Below are 19,955 nucleotides of genomic sequence, written 5' to 3'. Positions count from 1 at the left end.
AGCAGTTCATTAGTCCTTTAAAGTTCACTGAAATTATAGTTAAGCCTCTTTCGTACCCAGCTCTTAGTTCATGAATACCAGAAGAATAGTCCCTGGTGATATTTGAATTTGTAGAATTGTCCCAGGCTGTAGGCCTAATCTGTAGGATTGTCCTAGGCTATAGGCCTCTCCTGTTAACTTTATGTTTAGTACAGAGGAAGACAAACAAGCACGGCAGCTGTTCTCTCCCAGATATTGGGCCTTACTTGACAGTTCCAAAATCCTTAGGTCTTTCCCCATCCCAAAATCAGTCACAGTACTGCAGTAGTAGTTGCACTCAGATTAGCCCTAACTGGACCCTTCCTTGATCTGTCTTCAGGTTTTGCCTTCATCATGCACACTGTCCCACCAGTAAGGAACTATCTTTTTGACTTTACCCTTCCAGGCTGCTCTGTTTTATACTTGGGCAAAATCTCTGATTGACTACGAAGAAGCCTGTGGCAACCACTATGAAAAAATTCCCACACTGCATATTTAGAGAGAATTTTTTTTTTTTATCAAACATATTACAAGTTTGTGCTTCTACGCAATATTTAATGGGCTAGAGAAGCTCAAAAAGCTACAGGGATAACTTACATACACACAGACTTTTCACAGTTCAAGTCAAAAGCCAAGTTTCTTTACATTCAGGTTGCCTTATACACATGGTTCTAATGTAGTAGCTAGAAAAGTAAATGAGTAGTACTTGGACCTTACAACAATGTAGAAACTCTCTTTTTGGTTACATGAACAGGGATAAAACAAAATATCGTCTTCCGCATCGGCAGAAATAACTCCAGATGTGAAGTTGTTCTATCTCGACGTTCATTCTTACTGATGGGTTCGGAGCCGATCCTTGGCTCCAACTCAGCCAACTGCAAAAGCTTAAAGTGTTCAACCAGCTTGAGGCCAACTCCATATCCCATGATGCACCCTGATCTTCCCTTAGATCTCGTTTGCCGCTGCAACTTGATCGGACGTTCACCAGCTCTGGCCAGTGAATAACTTTATTTTTTTTTTTTGATAAATAACTGTTTTATATAGCTTAGCCTGTTAGTTAGTGATTTAGATAGTTAGTTTAGACAATAGATAATATAGTTCGATATTAGTGGCTGTGTTTGAAGGCCTTTTTTCTCCTATCTCTAGCTCAGTTTGTTAAGTCTATAGTTAGATTACTGAGATATTAGTGGCCATGTTTTTAGGCCTTTATTCTCTCTATCCTTAGAATCATATTGAGTGTGTGTTTCTACTAAATTAGAACCCTTCTTTTTCACAGGGCACATAATTTAACTTAGTGTAAACTTATAATGATATTAATAATTAAATATTAGTGGCCATGTTTTTAGGCCTTTTTTTCTCCCTATTTATAGCATTACATTGTGTGCATATTTGTTAAATTAGAGCCCTTCTTTTTTTACAGGGCAAATAGTTTCTCTTAGCTAAAAATGTATATTAATTAAATTCTCTGAGTCTTTTTTTTTTTACAAGGCTTTAATAGTTGGTTTACTGTGGATATTACTGTTAGAGCCCTCTACTTTACAAGGCATATTTGCTCTAATTTACAGGGCATAGTTGCTGTGAATTATTATTGCTAGTATTTGTCTTTGTACTTCTGAATATTTGTCCTTGATACTGTGTCTCACCAGGAGAAGGAAAAAGCAAAATTTGGCTTCAGAAAATCCCCAAGATGTGGGCAAAAGATGTCTATCACCGATGGACATACTGAATGTGTCTACCGTTTAGGTGAGGTACACCTGCTGGAAAGCTGTGCTATATGCCACTTTTTTAGCTCCATAGTGTTGCATGAAAGAAAAAGAAAAGTCATGGATAAGGGTCTGTTAAAATCCTCTTTCCAAGAGTCGCTGGATAAGTCTGACAAGCACTCCAAAAAGCCTTCGGAACCGACGAAGAGTCCATCTGCTTCAAAATCAGCCTCTAGTAAAGCTTCGATATCAGTTCCACAGCCTTTGGAACTGACTGTCATTATGGTTAGGAACCAGTTCCCCACCTTGGAGCCGACATCTCCTACATTAAAGTCTCCCATTTTACAGTCAGTAGCTTCATCACATTCTTCACGGGCCTCGAGTAGACTGTCTGATTTGGATGTGGACTGCGTGATGAAGAAGCTTCTACAGATCCCGGCGCTGGCAAAAATTTTATCGGCATCGACCCCGGGGGCTTTGGAGCTGACTTTAGTTCCCCCAACATCTTCTGTTCCTCCTCCAATCTGCATGGAAGTTTTGGAGCCAGAGAGTGCAGAGCTGATGATCGTGGAACCCTTGGGACCAACACCTACTCTAGGCTTTCTGGCCCCAACTGCCCTAATGTGTTCGGCGCCGACCGAAGGGTCTCAGAGCCAACACTCACCGGTTGGGTCTGGGGAGGATGGTAGGACTGACTTGCCTGTGCTGACTTTACGTCTCGGGGCTTCGACTCGAGTGAGTTCGGCTCGGAGCCCTCCGTACCGGCGAAGACAGTTTCCATGAAATCTTCAGATCCAAGGGATTCCTCTCATCAGGACCAAGGGGCTTTCAAGGCTATGAGGAGGGCCTTGTCCACCCCAGCGACCACTCCATCATTTCCAGCAGCTCCCTCCCTGAAAGCACTGGTGTCTGCCCCTTCATCACACGCTCCATTAAAGTGTAGAGATCCTGAGCCTCAGGAAGCCTCATTGGGTGAGCCATGTTCTTCCGAGACCTCTCCAGAAGCTCCCACTGAAGAGGTGCTTAGGAAGAGACTTTCCAAGAGGAAGCATCTGGACTCCCCACAGGAGTCCATCACTTTGGATACTGACTTGGATGAGTCAAAAGGGTCCCCACAGTCCCCCTCAGAAGATATCTCCTTTGCAGATATCTTAGAAATTCTTAAACAGAGGGGTGGCTGGAAATCCGTTAACCCTTCTGATGATGAGTCAGTCCTCCTGAAGGCTTTTGGGTCTCAACCCTCCACCTCTTGGGTATCTTCACCCTTTGATGAGTTGCTTGAATTACTCACTCGAAGAGCATGGGAGTCCTTAGACACCACGGAGCCTGTACCAAGGAGGCCTAACAAATTTATAACTTGCCCTCAAGATAGAGCTTATCTTACTAAAGGTAGTACCTGTTGATGCTGTGGTGGTGGCAGCAGCCACCAAGAAGGAGTTATCAGAGACTTCTTCATCTGTTCATCCTCCTAATAAGAGAATCCAGGATCATGGACAGGTATGGGAAGCGCATGTTTAGTTCAGTGGCCTTTGTCCTGCAATAGCTGAACTACCTCACACATTTCACTAGGTTACAAAGGGATCTCCTGAAGGAGCTAGGAGACACCCTGCAGGGTTCAGTAGCTACAGAGGTCTCGGACAAGGTAATTTCCAGCTCTCCACTCTTAATTAGATTGTGAACTCGTCCATGCATCTGTTGTTATATGCAGCTGATGGTACAAGCAGAGCAGTGGGTACCGGAATCACTCTCAGGAGACATTCCTGGATGCACTTATGTTCCGTTGTAGAACCCTTTAAGTCTTCCTTCATTAACACCCCCTTTGGCGTTTCATTCCTATTTCGACCAAAGGTAAAGGAAACACTTACCAGGAGTGAAAAAGACGGAAAGACTTTGTCTGCCGTTGGAGTACGTTTTTCAACCCCAAATAGACCTTACCCCAAAGGGAGGGGGGGTGTGGAAAGATCTGGTTCCATAAATCTCAAGGATCTTTCCGGAACACTCCTGGTGAAACCCCCTCTAGAGGCAGAGAAGGGGGTAATAACGGAAGACGTCGCCCATGCGGCAGAGGGGTTCTGCAGAACCAGGACGACGCAGATCAGTTCTTTGGCAAGCCCTATCAGCGCTCCTGAAAGGAGGCCCAACTGTTCATCTCTGGAGGCAGTCTGGGGGGTGCCTTTCTTTGTACCTAGATGCCTGGCTAAAAATAACAAGACAGCTGGGTACAAAGCATAATATCCAGAGGATAGTCAATTCCCTTTGCCACTCCCCACCTCCTCTAGTAAAGAAAATCCCAGACGTTCCACCCAGTCACAGGGACCAAGCAGCCTTAGAGGTCCAAAGGTTGCTGGAGAAAAGGGTCATCTAGCCAGTCCCAGCAGACCAGAGAGGATCCGGAACTTACTCAAGGTTCTTTTTAGTTCCAAAGAAAACGGGGGACTGGAGAACTCAGCAGACTAGACAAGTCAGTAAAAAAGACGAAGTTCTGGATGGTCACGCTTCAGTCAAGGCTCCCTTTTCTGGGGAAAGACAATTGGATGTTCTCTATAGATCTTCAGGATGCGTACTACCACATAAAGATGGACAGGCCATCCAGGGGTCATCTACGCTTCTGACTGGGAGCCTTCCATTATCAATTTTGCGCTTTGCCCTTTGGTCTCACTACAGCCCCCAGAGTATTCACCAAATGTATGGCAGTAGTCACCGCTCACCTGAGACGTTTGGGATTCCATGTGTTTCCATATCTAGACGACTGGCTCCTCACTGCCACCACCAAGTATCAACTCATTCAGGTGAGGGACACAACCTTAAATCTCTGCAATCAATTGTAGATTACCATCAGCTCAGAAAAATCTGCCTTATCGCCCTCGCAACAGACTGTCTTTATAGGAGCAGAACTAAACACAGTTGCAATGACATTAAGACTGCCTCCAGAAAGAATTTGTCTCTTTTGAAAACAAATATTAGACTTGCTTCCAACGGCAAAATCCTTGGTCTCTATGGTAATCAGATTGCTAGGATCAATGGCGGCAGCGATCATAGCCATTCCCCTCGCTCGAATGCTCATGTGAGTTCTACAGTGGTTCCTATTCCCTCAGTGGCCCTTTCAGGAACTCCCAATGTCACACCAAATCATCATAATGATTACATGCAAGAAGGAACTTCAATGGTAGCTGAGATCTCAACAGGTAACTCAGGGCCGTCCATTCATTCTACCCAATCCCATAGCCACGGTGACCATGGACGCTTCCTTGATAGGGTGGGGGGTGCATTATTGGGGAAGAACAGCCCAAGGCATGTGGAAGAAACACGAGGCTCATCTGCTTATAAATGTTCTGGAGAGGAGAGCAGTACTTCCAGCGTTGCAGTCTTTTCAAGACGCTCTACCTCCGGGAGCAATTGCAATTCAAACAGACAACAGATCAGTGGTCTGGTACATAAACAAACAAGGAGGAACCAAATCTTAGCCCCTGTGTCGAGGGGCCCTGAGAGTATGGCAGGGGGCAAACTCCACCCAGCGCTTTCTGATAGCAAAGCATATCCCGGGGAAATCCAGTGTGATAGAAGACAGGCTAAGCAGGGCAATTATTTTGCCTCACGAGTGGTCCCTAAAAAAACAAGTAGCGGAACGGATATTCCGCAGGTGGGGCCAGCCTTGATGCGATCTCTTTGAAACCCCAACAAACACAAAATGCAGCAGGTACTTTGCCCTGATCCCCCCACAGGGGGATGCCCCAAGGGATGCACTGGTACACAGTTGGCCCCTAGGTCTCCTTTATGCCTTTTCTCCCTTCCCTCTGATACCCAAAGTATTACAGAAAGCAAAATTTCTGGGAAGGACCATAATCTTAATAGCCCCTTACTGGCCTCGGCAAATTTGGTTTCCCTTCTTCCGGCCTCATCTCTTGGAAAAACCCTGGATCCTGGACCCAGTTCCAGATCTGCTGACGCATTTATCGGGGGCTCTTCATCCTTCTCTTCATTCCCTCAAACTGACAGCTTGGCTGCTCCAATTCCAACAATAGCCAACATTTACAACCTCTAAATGGAGGCCCAATATATTATAACATCCTCTCATAAATCATCCACCAGAAAGTTATATCTTAGCAAATGGAAGAGATTTTCTCTGTGGGCATCTCAGAATGATGTTGATCCCTACCTAGCTCCGATCTCATCTATATTGGAATTTCTGACTAAACTTTTCAGTGAAGGAGCTGCTGCAGCTAGCATCAGAGTTCAATTAGCAGCAATCTCAAACTTTCATCTTGGCTTCCAAGGTTCTCATGTCATGTCGCATCGACTCTCTAAAGCCTTTCTTAAGGGTACCATTCATTTGAGACCACATACCAGAGCTCCAGCCATGCCATGGAACCTAAATTTTGTTCTCTCCAGAATTATATTACCTTCTTTCGAACCAGCTTCAACCTGTCTTTTGAAATTCCTTTCATGGAAGACTATTTTTGATAGCTATTACTTCTGCTCAGAGGATTTCTATGTTGCAGGCCTTAACCATTAAACCTCCTTATCTGATTTTCCATAATGACAGAGTTTCACTCAGAACGAATCCATCCTTTTTACCAGAAGTTTGTTCAGAGACAAATCTTAACCAATCCATTGAGTTGCTCGTTTTCTTTCCTAAATGCACAAATAGGATGGAACACATACTGCACAAACTTGATGTTCATAGACAACTCTGATTTTATCTAGATAGAACGAAACAATTCAGATCAATGGATCAGCTCTTTGTTTCTCTTTCGGATTCGAAAAAGGGTGCCCCAGTGACAAAAGTAACCTTGTCAAGATGGCCATCAGATTGCATTTCCTTTGTTTATAATTCAGGGAATGCTCTCTTACAACAAAAAATAAAGGCCCACTCTACTAGAGCTGTTTCAACATCATTAGATTTTTCTGCAAAGTTACCATTACATTCTGTTTGTGCAGTAGCTACCTGGTCAAGACCTTATAACTTTATCACTCATTACAAGGTAGACAAGGCCTCCAGGGACAGGACCTCCTTTGGTTCCACAGTTCTGAGGAATATTCTTCCGTGAGCCACCTGAAAAAGATGGTGCTTGGGATGCTACCCATCAGTAAGAAGGAACGTCGAGATAGAACAACTTCACATAAAGAAGTTATGTACTCACCATAACGTTCCATGTGAGTTGTTCATCTCGCCTTCATTCTTAAGTCTCACCCTCCAACCCCCATCTAGTCTACTTGAGGTCCGTCACCTTTCTTATATGGTGCATTGTTTCTTATCCAGCTGTCAGAGTGCCATATTAATACTAGTAGGTAGTCAGTTGGCAGCAAACAAGATCTGAGGGAAGATCAGGGTGCATCATAGGATAGGGAATTGGCCTCGAGCTGGTTGAAGACCTCGAGCTTTTGCAGTTGGCCAAGTTGGAGCCGAGGATCGGCTCCGAACACATCATTAAGAATGAAGGTGAGATGAACAACTCACATGGAACGATATGGTGAGTACATAACTTCTTTTTATAGTCTGCTTTAAATGATTCGGCTCCCTCCCCATCCAGGGGTACCGTCTGAATTTCTTCCTTTTGGTATATGTAACTCTTTCTAGAGTCCTCACAGGACCGTCTTCAAAACCAGAAATCACAAATTTCTGCTTCATCATGGAACTGTGCATTAAATATCCCTATGAGCAGCAGCCCATTAACTCTAACCTCCTTGCCTGTTTCTGGGTTAGCATCAATAAAGGAACCAGAAACCACTGATTCATGGCACTTCTAAGCTAGCATGCTTAAAGGGGCTAGGTAACACTATATTACATTATATGTACACACACTTATAATATATGTAATTAAAGTAATTCTTACTTGCCAGTTTACATTAATTGATTGTCAGCATTTTCATTTTCTTTTTAACCAGGAAACGTAGTAGGGCAAATTTTAGGTATCAGCTTAATTGGCAGTGGAAACTGTTTTGCATCAAACTTCCCAGCTATATTTTAAATATGTATTCTTTTTAGCTGAGTTGTCCTTATGCTTTGCTAATGCCTGTTAATGAATTTATGCAGCTGCTGCTGAAAGCCTTCTGTTGCTTGTTTTTGTTTACATGTTTTGTGTAAAGTAATGCAGCTTTTTAATGATGCATGTGCTCCTCCATTTTTGTACAGATTGCCACACACAAGCTGAAGAGTCAACTCCAGGTATGTGCACATCCCAGCCATTGCTTTCTGCTTTTTATATGACATATTTTTATTTCTTTTGCATGCTTAACTACTGTGGTAGTAGATTTGGTGGCTATCCCTAAACGTGAGCATGGAGTAGTAAAATTAATACCAGTTAGACATGCATGTCAACCTTTGTCTCAGTTTAGTGGGGAAGGGATGGAGGAATTTGCTTGTCTGTCTGTTGGAACCATTATGATATTGTATATCTTTTTATCTAAAAGTAGTATTGCAGTTGTAATATATTGTTATAATACAGATCTGAAGTAGTTTACTTCATTTGATCTACAACCTGTGGGTACTGGATCCGTATCGAATTCGAGCAGGCAATTTCACTAGCATCTGCTCTGAGCTCCAAGCTCCACCCCTTACCCATAATACACCACCACTACCTTCCAACCCCCAGATCTCGTTTGCCGCAGCTAGCCAAAAGCATTGTGATTCTGAGCTCCGAGTTATGAGTTGGGTTTTTTGGTATTATTAGTGTTTTTTGAGTCTGTTCTTGTCTGTGTAGATTCCTTCTCTTCCTCCCCCTCGCTGATGTGTCAAGTTTTAGCCTTTTTGTTTAGTTTTTAGGTAGTTAGTTTAGTGCATAGCTGTCTTCCCTTCTCCTCAACTTTTTCTGTGCTTTCTGAGTGTATGGTGAGTGGGTGTGTTGTAGAGAAATAGTTTTCCATAACTTGTTTAAAATTTCTCTCATAGTCTTTGTGTTGGGACGTGGCAAATTCTAAGCCAGTCTTTAAGAGGTGCACTGAGTGTGGCCACAAATTGTCACCTGCTGATGGTCACACTATTTGCATGATGTGTTTGGGTGCGGCACATTTGACCACTGAATGTGCTATTTGCGCGGGTTTTAACCCGCATGCCCTCAAGGATAGATGGGCCAAGTTAGCCTTGAAAGGCCTACCTTCTATGGAGGTGGTTGCCTCCTCTTCTGCTGCTGTCACAGCAGTTGCTGTGGCCGCCTCTCCTTCTTCTCTTGTCCTTCCTTCTCCTCCCTCCCAGGCTGGGACTTGCCCTTCCACTTCTAAGCCTACATAAGCGGAGGGCAGAACAGGCAGAGAGAAGGAGAGAGAGCACCAATCAGAGAAAAGAAAGAGGTCCCAGGACCTTTCAGCTCAGTCAGGAACTCCCGCCAAGAGTCAGTCTAGGCAACATTAGCCACAACCACCATCTAGAGCCTTGGTTCCTCAACCCGCCAGGTCGGAGTCCATGGCTTCGTTGGGTTCCACCCGTAGCCTTTCTGAAGTTGACATGGATAAAAAGATGCGGAGGTTCATTCATACACAAATTCAGATGGGAGTCTTGCCAGCCCCCTCTCCGTCGGGGGGGGGGGGGCTCGCTTCCCTTCTTCACACCAATATCTCTTTCTGATCCTACCCCTGGTTTCGGGTACATGGATCCGAGGATGCCCTTAGTCAGGGTGTCGGCGCCGACGGTACCTGACTCCTTGATGCCGGCAGCTGCCTAGAGCATGTCTGATCTGACCAGTTTGGATCCAAATGGCTCTCGGAGCCAGAGCCTGGGTGTCAGATCTGAGGGAGTGGAACTTTTTTCCATCGGCTCCAATGTTGAGTCAAGTTCCCCCCTTCAGAGCTCCATCCACTTTGGGCTTGACTCCGATTCTTGCGTCGGGAATCGTCTGATCCAGGGAGAGCGGTTCCCTTACTGGTGGCCCAGGAAGCTCGTTCTCCCTCGGCGTTCAACGTGGTAGAAAGGGATGTTCTTTTTGTTTAACTGTTGCAGTCATCACACTGGGGTTATCTGCCTGCAGATAGTCCACAGGCGGCCCGAATACCAGAGACTTGGGATTTCTGTGTCGGATGCTGTCAGGTCATCAGGGGTATAAAACAGGCAGCCGACGCCATTACATCAGCTTTTCTTGCCGTGCGGGAGCCCAAAGCAGAAGCAGTTTGCAAGTGCCGATCAGCCGCTACCTGAAATTTAAATTTTTCGAGTTTCAAACCTGAAGTCTTCTAAAGCTAAGTACCCCGTTGGGGATCATTTTTTCTTGCTCTAACCGATGTCAGAAAAAGTTAACAATTGTCTTGCCTGTGGAAAGCAAATACCTCACAGAGATTTTCATTCTAACTGCATCACCTGTTTAAGCCCAGACCACGACTTTCCTTGCTGTCAGTTTTGTGCCATGTTCAACGCCCAAACTATTCGTTGTTGGGCTATCTTTGTCACTAAATTCTTTCACTCTCGTTCTCCGTATTCCAAAATGGCTTTGATAAGCCATCCAACTACCGATCTTCCGAATAAACGTAAGGATAAAGACAGAGACAGACTGCATAGGTCCAAAACTGCCGATGATGCTTCCATTAAATTAGTCGCCAGTCCACTGGTACTCAGTGAGGTGCTTTTGCAGCCCCTGATACCCGCTTCTACAGATTTCCAGGCCTCTACTGATACCCAATCGGAGTCGTGTATGCTGTGAGATGCTTCTTCGATTATGGAACCTGCCGATGTTTACCTTGCATGTGTCGGGAGCCACTGTGCAGGCACAGGCTTCTGAGGGTGTATTCAGACCTTCCGATGTTCGCATTAAACCAACTACTTCGTTTCTGACTAAAACTACTGAGTTTCTCAGGCCCAGAGTTTACACTACGCTTAAGAAACTGATGAACAAAGTGCATTCTCAAGCTCCCATGCCACAGAAACAAATGCTTAGAATGGCTGAAGACCTTATTACTTTAATTAGGGGAAGCAAGCCTTCCCCCTCTAAAAGGCAAAGAATAGATTTCCCTTCTGATTTTACAGATTCCATACCCTCTGCCTCCCTTCCAGAGGGCTTTTCTTTCGGTGAAACCTTGCATACCCTAAGGGAGCATTTCCGCTGGGAATACCAGGAATACCCACAGTCCAAAAAGAGGCTCAGAGAATTTTTAGACTTGCCTCAGCACAGGCCTCTAGCTATACCCCCTGTCCTGGATATTCTAGATGATGTCTTTATGGAATCCAGTCTTGGCCCTGATACTTTACCACCATCTCCTAGAAAGCCTGACAGGTACTACAGAGTACCTGACTCTCACAAATTTCTCTTTAAAAATCCCACTGCGGATCCAGAGACCATTTCCCAGGGACCTAAATGTATTGAGGCTACTACAGCCAAAAACCCTACCCTTTCAGACAGGGATTCTTGGGCTTTAGACAGATGGGGTAAGAAGATATATACCTCTGCAACTCTTGCCATAAGGGCTTTAAATTGCCAGTTTCACATGTTAAAGTACCAGCAGCATATTATGGAACTAATTAAACAAAAAATGTTGTTGATTCCTGATTGTGCAGAAAATAAAGATTTACAAGAGTTAATGCATTCTCCAAACCAAGTTGGTAAACTTACTTTGCAGTGTGGTTTTGCTGCATTAGAAGCATCTTGCAGGGCTGTTGTCACTGGGTCTGTTCTGAGAAGGCATGCTTGGCTGAAGGAGCAAATCTTGCCAGACCATGTCAAAGCAAAATGACTGGATGCTCCATTAAACCATGAATGTTTGGCACAAAAGCAGAAGTAGTTCTTAAAAAGATGGAGGAAAAAGCTAAATCTATGCAAATGGTTAAAGATTTCTTACAGGTGAGGCCACCTAGATTCAGTAGGCATTGGCCTTCAAAAAACTGGTCCTTTCCAGTCCCTTTCAGACCTTCTCAGTCCAAATACAGGGGCAACAGACCGCAAAGACTACAGTCTCAGGGTATGCACAGATCTAAACAATGGAGTGCTCCCACCTCAAAAACAGGGGATGGTAAGCCAGCCCCATATGGAAAAAGTTCACAATGACTTGTCTTTCATCCTTCCCAGCTATGCCCAAGCACTTGCACCCCTAGGAGGGAACCTCACCCTGCATGCAAAAAACTGGGAGTACATTACCTAGGACTGATGGGTCTTAAACATTGTATCCCAGGGATACAGATTCTACTTCCACTCACTGCCAACTCCAAGCGGGTTGCCAGACTTTCCTCCAAACCAGTGGGGAGAGGCCCAAAAACAAGTACTTTCTCTCTTCAGTATCAGGGCTATTCAACCTGTTCCAAAAGAGCAAAGGGGACAGGATTTCTACTCCAGACTGTTCCTGGTGCCCAGAAAAGAGAACTGTTGGCGTCCTAGCCTGGATCTGTCAATTCTCAACACCTTCCTGGTAGTGCCAAAATTCAAAATGCTTCCACTCCAGCAGTTGCTTCCTATGCTCGCCAAGGACTCCTGGCTAGTCACCCTAGACTTAAAAGAAGCTTATCTGCACATCCCCATAAGGGAATCTTGCAGGAAATATCTACGTTTCAGGGCAGGTTGTATGCACTATGAGTTCTCTGCACTTCCCTTTGGCTTATCTACTGCGCCCAGGGTATTCACAAATTGCCTGGCTCAAGCTATTGCATACTGCAGGCGGAGAAATATTCAAATGTACCCATACTTGGACGATTGCCTGATTCAAGTTGACAGTCAGGAATTGGTACTTCAGCACCTGATGTTTATAAAGAGACTCCTAACCTCTCTGGGGTATACCATCAACAAAAATAAATCACATCTGTTACCCCGCCAAAAGATTGTATTCCTGGGAGCAAGCTTGAACACAACTTCCCAGATGGCATTCCTCAATCCAGAAAAGCAGGTTTGTTTGACAAATTGCTTCAAACTACTGGCCACCAAAACCCAGCTATCTGCAAAAAAAATACTGCAAGCCCCAAGATTGATGGCCTCATGCATTCTCCTAATTCCATATGCAAGACTGCATATGAGGAAACTTCAATGGTACTTGAAAAGTCTCTGGTGTCAACATTCTCAGGACCTGGAAACAGTGATTCCTATCATTCCTTGCCTAAGGACAGAGTTCCTGTGGTGGGCAGAGGCTTGCAACCACAACAAGGGACTCCCTTTCACTCAACCCCTCGCCGCCCAAACCCTGACAACAGATGCATCACATCAGACTATGCATGGGGGGCTCACATGGCAGGCAAATGCATTCAAGGCAAATGGAGCCCAGGACAAATTCACCTGCATATCAATCAAAAAGAAATGTTAGCTGTACAGAATGCACTGACTGCCTTCAAATACCTTATCCTTCCAGGACAACTCTTGATAAAGACAGACAACACCACAGTTATATGGTACATAAACAGGCAGGGGGGAACTTATTCCTGTCCACTCTGCAGGTTAGCCATGGCTCTGTGGAACACAGCCTTGAGCAATCAAGTGCACCTGCAAGCTCAGTTCCTGCCAGGCAAGCAAAATTCACTGGCAGACGACTTAAGCAGAAATCTACTGGATCCACATGAGTGGAAACTGGATCCCAACTCATTCAAACTTCTAATCCACAGGTGGGGAACACCAGAGGTGGACCTCTTTGCTTCCCCCCAAAACCATCAATTGAGCAAATTTTGCACCAGAACTCCCCACAGCCAGGCACTGAGAGTGAATGCCCTATCCTTTACATGGGAAAACCTCTCAGTCTATGCCTTTTCCCCTCTGCCCCTCCTCTCAAAAGTACTACTCAAGATCAAACAGGACAGGCCAAGGACAGTCCTTACTGCACCAGACTGGCCACGCCAGCACTGGTACCCACTCCTACACAATCTGACAGCAGTGCCGCCCTGGCACCTACATCAGACCCCCCTCTCTGCTGTCCCAGCAGGAGGGACAGATTTTGCATCCTCAGCTGCAATCCCTGAACCTTGCAGCCTGGTTTATTCCCTGAATACATCACCAGCAACCCTCAGCAAACAGGTGCTAGATGTTATCCTGGAGGCCAGGAGGCCTAGTACTAGGAAATCCTATTCAGAAAAGTGGAAAAAATACTGTTCTTGGAGCGAGCCTCAAGGTAGGGACACAGCCATGCCCACCTTACCTCAAATCCTAGATTATCTAGCAGAGCTGCTCCACAAAGGCCTATCCTTCTCATCAGTTAAGATTTATGCCGCTGCCATCTCAGCTCATTACAATACTGAGCCACCCCTCTTTTCTCACTCTCTGATAAAACAGTTCCTGAGAGAAGCTAACAATTTAAGACCCCCGAGGAGAGCTCCCACTCCTGCCTGGGACCTTAACTTTGTACTAGAGAAGCTCACGCTTCCCCCTTTTGAGCCTGCTGCTACAGCAGAGTTAAAATTCCTGTCTTGGAAAACAGCCTTACTTCTAGCCATCACTTCAGCAAGAAGAGTGTCTGAGTTACATTATTTTCCATGCGGGCAGGGTTTCCCACAGGACTAACCCATCATTCATGCCCAAGGTGGTATCCAGTGTGGCTTTAAACCAAGCCATCCATTTGCCAACCTTTTTTCCTAATCCTCAGAATAAAGGGGAAAGGATCCTGCATTCCTTGGACGTGCATAGACAACTCAGGTTCTACCTTGACAAGACGAAACCTTTCAGAAAATCTGACCAGCTGCTAGTCAGCTTTGCTACAGGGGCAGAGGGTAAGGCCATTTCAAAGCAAACCATTTCCAAATGGATAGCACACTGCATCCATTTCTGCTACAAACACCATGGAAAACCTACCCCACAGGGGATCTAAACTCATTCCACTAGGGCTACCTCAAATTCTGCAGCATATTTCAGGGGAGTCCCTACCAGGGACATCCTAGAAGTTGCAATCTGGAGTTCTGTACACACCTTCACCAAGCATTACCACTTACCTGTCTTTTCTAAAGCCAGAGCTGGATTTGCCACAGCAGTCTTACAAGGCCTGCTAGCCAGCCCTAATACTTCTTGACTGCCTCCACCCTTCCCCAGCTTTGGGAATCAACCCATGTGTGATGACTGCAACAGTGAAACACGAAGAACTTAGTACAGTTGTGTACACTTGCCATAAATGTAGATGTTCAAGTGTATTCACTGTTGCAGTCCTGGTTACCCTCCCTCCAGCCCCCTTACTTCTCTATGCTTTTTACCTTTATTCTTTTTGGCCATATTTTATGGCTATGGTATTTACTTTTTACTGGAGGTGTTCCGCACCATGTAATTACTTCCTATTTTGGGGGCTCCTGACATCTGGGGCAAGAAAAACTGATGTAATGGTGTCAGCTGCCTGTTTTCTACCCCTGACGACATGGAAGGGGCGACAACATCCGATGCAGAAATCCCAAGACTCTGGTATTCTGGCCGACCGAGGGCTTACCTGCAGGCAGATAACCCAAGTGTGATGACTGGAACAGTGAATACACTCGAGCATGTACATTTATGGTAAGTGTACACAACTGTACTTTCTCTCCACTGGATCTAGGCCCTTGACTATATCTTAGGACTCCGCCCCGACTTCCTCTGCTTTGTGTGAGAATCCCATCATTTTACCTGAGGGACAGCCTGTGCTCGAGGAACCCCAGGTGGTTTCCCCTGAGGAACAAGCGGCTTGCGAGTTCCCCCTGGAGAGCCCCACTGGAGATGTACCTCACAAGCATACGTGCAAGAGGAGGTATGTGAACTCACCTGAGTCCCTCACTGAGGACACGGATTTGGATGACAGTGAAGGTTTCCCCAGACCACCTCCCAAGGATGTCTCCCTTGGAGAGACATCATGGAAATCTTATGCCAGCGGGGAGGTTGGTCTGCCCCAAAACCTTCAGGCTTTCGGCACCGGCCCTTCTACTTCCTTGGTGTCCCCTCCCACAGATCCTTTGGTGGACTTGGTCACCTCCTGGGCTTGGAAGGAGCTGGACACCGTGGAACCAATCCCCAAATGCCTAGACAAAATTTTGAGCCCCCCCAGACAGACCAGTGTGGAATAAGGGGTCCCCTGTAGACGGTATGGTGGTAGCAGCAGCCACCAAAAAGGAACTAGCCTAGGAGAGTTCCTCGGTTCATCCCCCTAACCATGAGTCTAGGATGATTGACTGCCTAGGGAAGCGGGTTTATGCATCAGCAACCTTTTCCATCAGGGCGCTGAAATTACCTTCCCCATGTTACTAGACTACAGTGTGACCTGGTTAAGGAACTGGCTGAGTCTCCACCAAAGTCCATGTTGCAGGACAGAGACACGTTCTCTGCGAGGATGGCTACTTTGACAGCGGTTTCAAACATGTCCGTGTGACTCCTCTCACATGGTACTGAAGGAGTGGCTAGGACGGCTGGGTCTGGCGTATTCATGAGGCGTAACGACTGGCTCAGATTATGAAAGTTCACGGAACCCTTCAAGGCGTCTTTTGAGAATGCCCCTTATGACGGTACTACCCTGTTTGGTAAGAATGAGACACCTTGGTCCAGAGTGCGAAAGATGGGAAGACACCGTCTGCTGTCAGAATTCGCTTCTTGAACCCTCACAGATCCTTTTCCTGGAATCAACGAGGGCAAAAGAAGATGTGGTTCCAGAATTCTCAGTATTCTCAGGACTCTCAGGGCTTTTCTTCCCCTAGAGGCAGAGAGGGGCAGGATAGACGCCGGCCCAGAGGCAGAGGGGGTCCGAGGAGTTTTGGGTCTCAAGAACCTTTCTTGGACAGGCCCACGCAGCAACCCTGAGGGGTTGCCAAACTGCTCTGCTCTGGAGGTCTGGAGACAGTCGGGGGTCGCCTGTCGTTGCACCTGATAGCATGGGAGTCCATATCATCAGACCATTGGGTGCTTCAGATAATTTCCAGAGGATACTCAGTCCCATTTGTGGTTCCTCCCAAACCTTTCAAGCACCTCCCGTACATCTTAAAGCTGCTAGAGAACCAGCCATCGAACCCATCTCCCCAGATCAGTCTGGATCGGGCATCTACTCCAGGTTCTTTTTGCTATCAAAGAAAGCGGGGGACTTAAGGCCCATTCTGGACCTATCTACTCTGAACCTGTCAGTTGCCAAAGAAAAGTTCCGGATGGTCACAGTACCTGCAAGAGAGCGACTGGATGTGCTCGGTCGACCTCCAGGATGCTTACTATCACATAAAGATGCACAGAAGCTCCCCTTCTGGCTAGGAGCCAATAATTACCAATTTTGAGCCCTACCCTTTGGTCTCACCACAGCCCCCAGGGTGTTCACCAAAGTGATGGCACTAGTAGCGGCTCACCTGAGGCTTCATGGGATTAAGGTCTACCTATACCTGGACGATTGGCTCCTTACTGCTCCCACTAAGCGTCTACTTTGTTGGACCAGAGATTATTTCCTAAAGCTTGCACTCCACTTAGGGATTACAATCAACACAACCAAATCTCTTCTGAATCCTGTCCAAATGATAGAGTACATAGGGGCATGAATAGACACGCTACAGACAAAAATCTTCCTGATCACGGAGAGAGTTCGAAACCTTAGGATGCACATTGTCTTCATCTACCGTTCTCACCTTCCCTCAGCAGAATCAGTTTTGAGGGCCCTAGGTTCTATGGCGGCAACCATAATGCTTCTTCCGTGTGCTTGATTGCATATGCGAGTACTACAGTGGACTTTAGCAGTGCAATGGTCCCTGTTGGATCATCTGTTGTCGCACCCAGTACACCTCAGTCGAGTCTGCAGATCGTCCCTTCTTTGGTGGATGCATTCTCAGGAAATTATGGAGGGACGACCTTTTGTTCCAGCTTTTGCCCAAGCCACAGTGACCACAGATGCCTCCCAACTTGGGTGGGGGGGGGGGGTATTGTTCGGAAATGACAGTCCAAGACCTATGGTTCCCTATTGAGACCAGTTTGCATATAAACATTCTGGAGATGAGGGCGGTCCTTTTGGCGTTGCAGGCCCTTCATACCTTTCTACCTCTGGGAACCATTGCAGTTCAGTCAGAAAACATGTTAGTGGTCTGGTATGTCAACAAACAGGGAGGGACCAGATTCTACCCCCTTTTCGCGAGGCTATGAGAGTTTGGGAATGGGCAATCTCCACTTGTCATTTTTTGACAGCAGCGTACATTCCAGGATGGTCCAACATTCTAACGGACAGAATAAGTCAGACTATTCGGATGCCTTACGAGTGGTCTCTGAATCCTTCAGTAGTGGAATAGATCTTTCTAGAGTGGGGTCAGCCTTGCGTCAATCTCTTTGCATCTCTTTCCAATGCGAAGGGCAGCAAGTTCTTCGCTCTGAACCCCCAGCCGGGGGAATCCCCCAGAGACGCGCTCTAGTCCATGTTTGGCATCCCGGTCTTCTATATGCTTATCCTTGTGTAACCCTTATCCCGAGGTTTCTATAGAAAGCTTGTCAACTGGGGAGCAAAGTGATCCTCATTGCCCCGTTTTGGCCTTGCCAGGTATGGTTTCCCTTCCTTTGGTCTCATCTTCTGGCTCCACCTTGGATCTTGGATCCCATTCATGATCTCACTTCACACCCCTCGAGGGTCCCTCATTCAAGTCTGAACAGTTTGAAGCTCACAGCTTGGCTACTCCAGTTACCTTAATTGCTAGGACTCCTGGATTGTCTTCTTCAGTCAAGTCTGTTCTCGTGGCAGCTCATAGTTCGTCCACCAGGAAGGTTTATCGTAGCAAATAGAAACATTTGTCCTTTTGGGCTTCTCAAAGGAGTTTAGACCCCTTCACAGCTCCTGTTTCAGGTATTCTGGATTTTCTGGCAGATATTTTTCAACAAGGAGCTAACTCTCTACAATCAAGGTTCAACTAGCTGCCATTTCTTGTTTTCATGTGGACAAGAATTCTGCTTCTTTAGCCTCTTCCAGATTGTGTAAAGCTTTTATTAAAGGTACCTTCATCTTACGTCCTCTGGTCAAAGATCCCATTCCTCCAAGGGACCTTACTATGGTTCTTCAAGCATTGGTTGCTCCACCATTTGAACCTGCAGCAACCACAGATCTTAAGTTTTTGTCTTGGAAAACAGCACTTCTAGTGGCTATCACCTCTGTTAAGAGGGTTTCAGAACTGCAAGGGTTGTCTGTTAACGTCCCATACATGATTTTCCATAAGACAGGGTTTCCCTTCGCAACAATCCTTCCTTTCTCCCAAAAGTAGCATCACAGGTTAACATCAATCAAATCATCAATTTACCTGTTTTCTTCCCAAATTTTGCTAACAAAATGGAATACAGGCTACACTTGTGGGATGTTCATAGACAGTTACGATTCTGTTTACACAGGACTAGAACCTTTCGCAAATCTGATCAATTGTTTTTGTCCTTAGGTTGGGTAAACCCATCTCCAAGGTTACCATTGCTAGGTGGATCTCCTTGTGTATCCTTCAGATCTACAAGGATAAAGGTTTGTCTTTTCCGGGTCAGGTGAAAGCTCACTCGACTAGGTCCATGACTACTTCTGTAGCCTTTTGGTCGAGAGTCTCACTAAATGATATTTGTTCTGCAGATACTTGGTGCTCATATCATACCTTTATTTGTCACTACAAATTGGATTTGATTTCTCGTAGGAGAGCATCCTTTGGTTCCGTGGTGCTTCGGAATATCCTTCCATGAGGGCCAGCCAGGTATTTGGTAGCTGGGGACTCTGTCCCACAGGTTGAAGATCAAATGAAGTAAACTACTTCAGATAAAGATGTTGTGTACTCACCATAACGTTCCATCTGAGTACTTCTACTTCATTTGTCTTAAACCGTCCCTCCCTCCTTCCCCCTGGCCTTACCATTTGGACAGCCTTTTTGTCTGATTTTTAGGTGTGTAAAGTGTTTTTTGAGGTGGGGTTCTCAGTGTAAGTTGCAGCAAACTCGATCTGGAGATTGGAAGGTAGTGGTGATGTATTATGAGTAAGGGGAGGAGCTTGAAGCTCGGAGCAGATGCTAGTGAAATTGCCTTCTTGGATCCGATACGGATCCAGTGCCCAGAGGTTGAAGACAAATGAAGTAGAACTACTCAGATGGAACGTTATGGTGAGTATATAACTTCTTTTTTTACTCTTTTGTTGCAGCATAAATATGATTTATTAATTGGTACTTCTAAGCTTCATCCTCACTCACTTTTGTTAACTTTTTATCAGCCCCTTTTTGGCTGCCAGTTTACTCTGCTCAGTTAAATCAACTTTCCAGCCATTTTTGACACTTCTTTGGTCATGTGCTTTCCTTTTCTCATTAGGATATATGCTAATTGCTCATTAAATTAATTTAAAAGCAATTATTTATTTATGCATTTTTAATTTCACTTTCTAGATGCACTGAATACTAAATGCTAGTTTTCAAAAATGGTTTAAGAGAATGTATTG

The 19,955-nt window shown here is 45.6% G+C and overlaps 1 protein-coding gene across 7 annotated transcripts in view; it reads left to right on the top strand.

Annotated features, from left to right (window-relative positions):
• INPP4A (inositol polyphosphate-4-phosphatase type I A) overlaps window positions 1–19,955 on the top strand; it is a 1,931,511-nt gene that overhangs the window by 1,073,762 nt on the left and 837,794 nt on the right. For 4 of the 7 annotated variants that reach the window (XM_044072184.1, XM_044072181.1, XM_044072180.1 and 1 more), the window contains one exon: window positions 7,855–7,887. The exons of the other annotated variants lie outside the window; for them this stretch is intronic. In XM_044072184.1, coding sequence (XP_043928119.1) covers window positions 7,855–7,887 — 33 coding nt within the window. The remainder of the gene's footprint in view (window positions 1–7,854; window positions 7,888–19,955) is intronic. 7 annotated transcript variants of the gene reach the window in all.

The sequence above is a fragment of the Protopterus annectens genome, chromosome 5.part0 (genome assembly GCF_019279795.1).
Source record: "Protopterus annectens isolate FY-2018-M chromosome 5.part0, PAN1.0, whole genome shotgun sequence".
In the NCBI taxonomy this organism is placed as follows: Eukaryota; Metazoa; Chordata; order Ceratodontiformes; family Protopteridae; genus Protopterus; species Protopterus annectens.
This window is presented reverse-complemented; position numbering and strand designations above follow the sequence as displayed.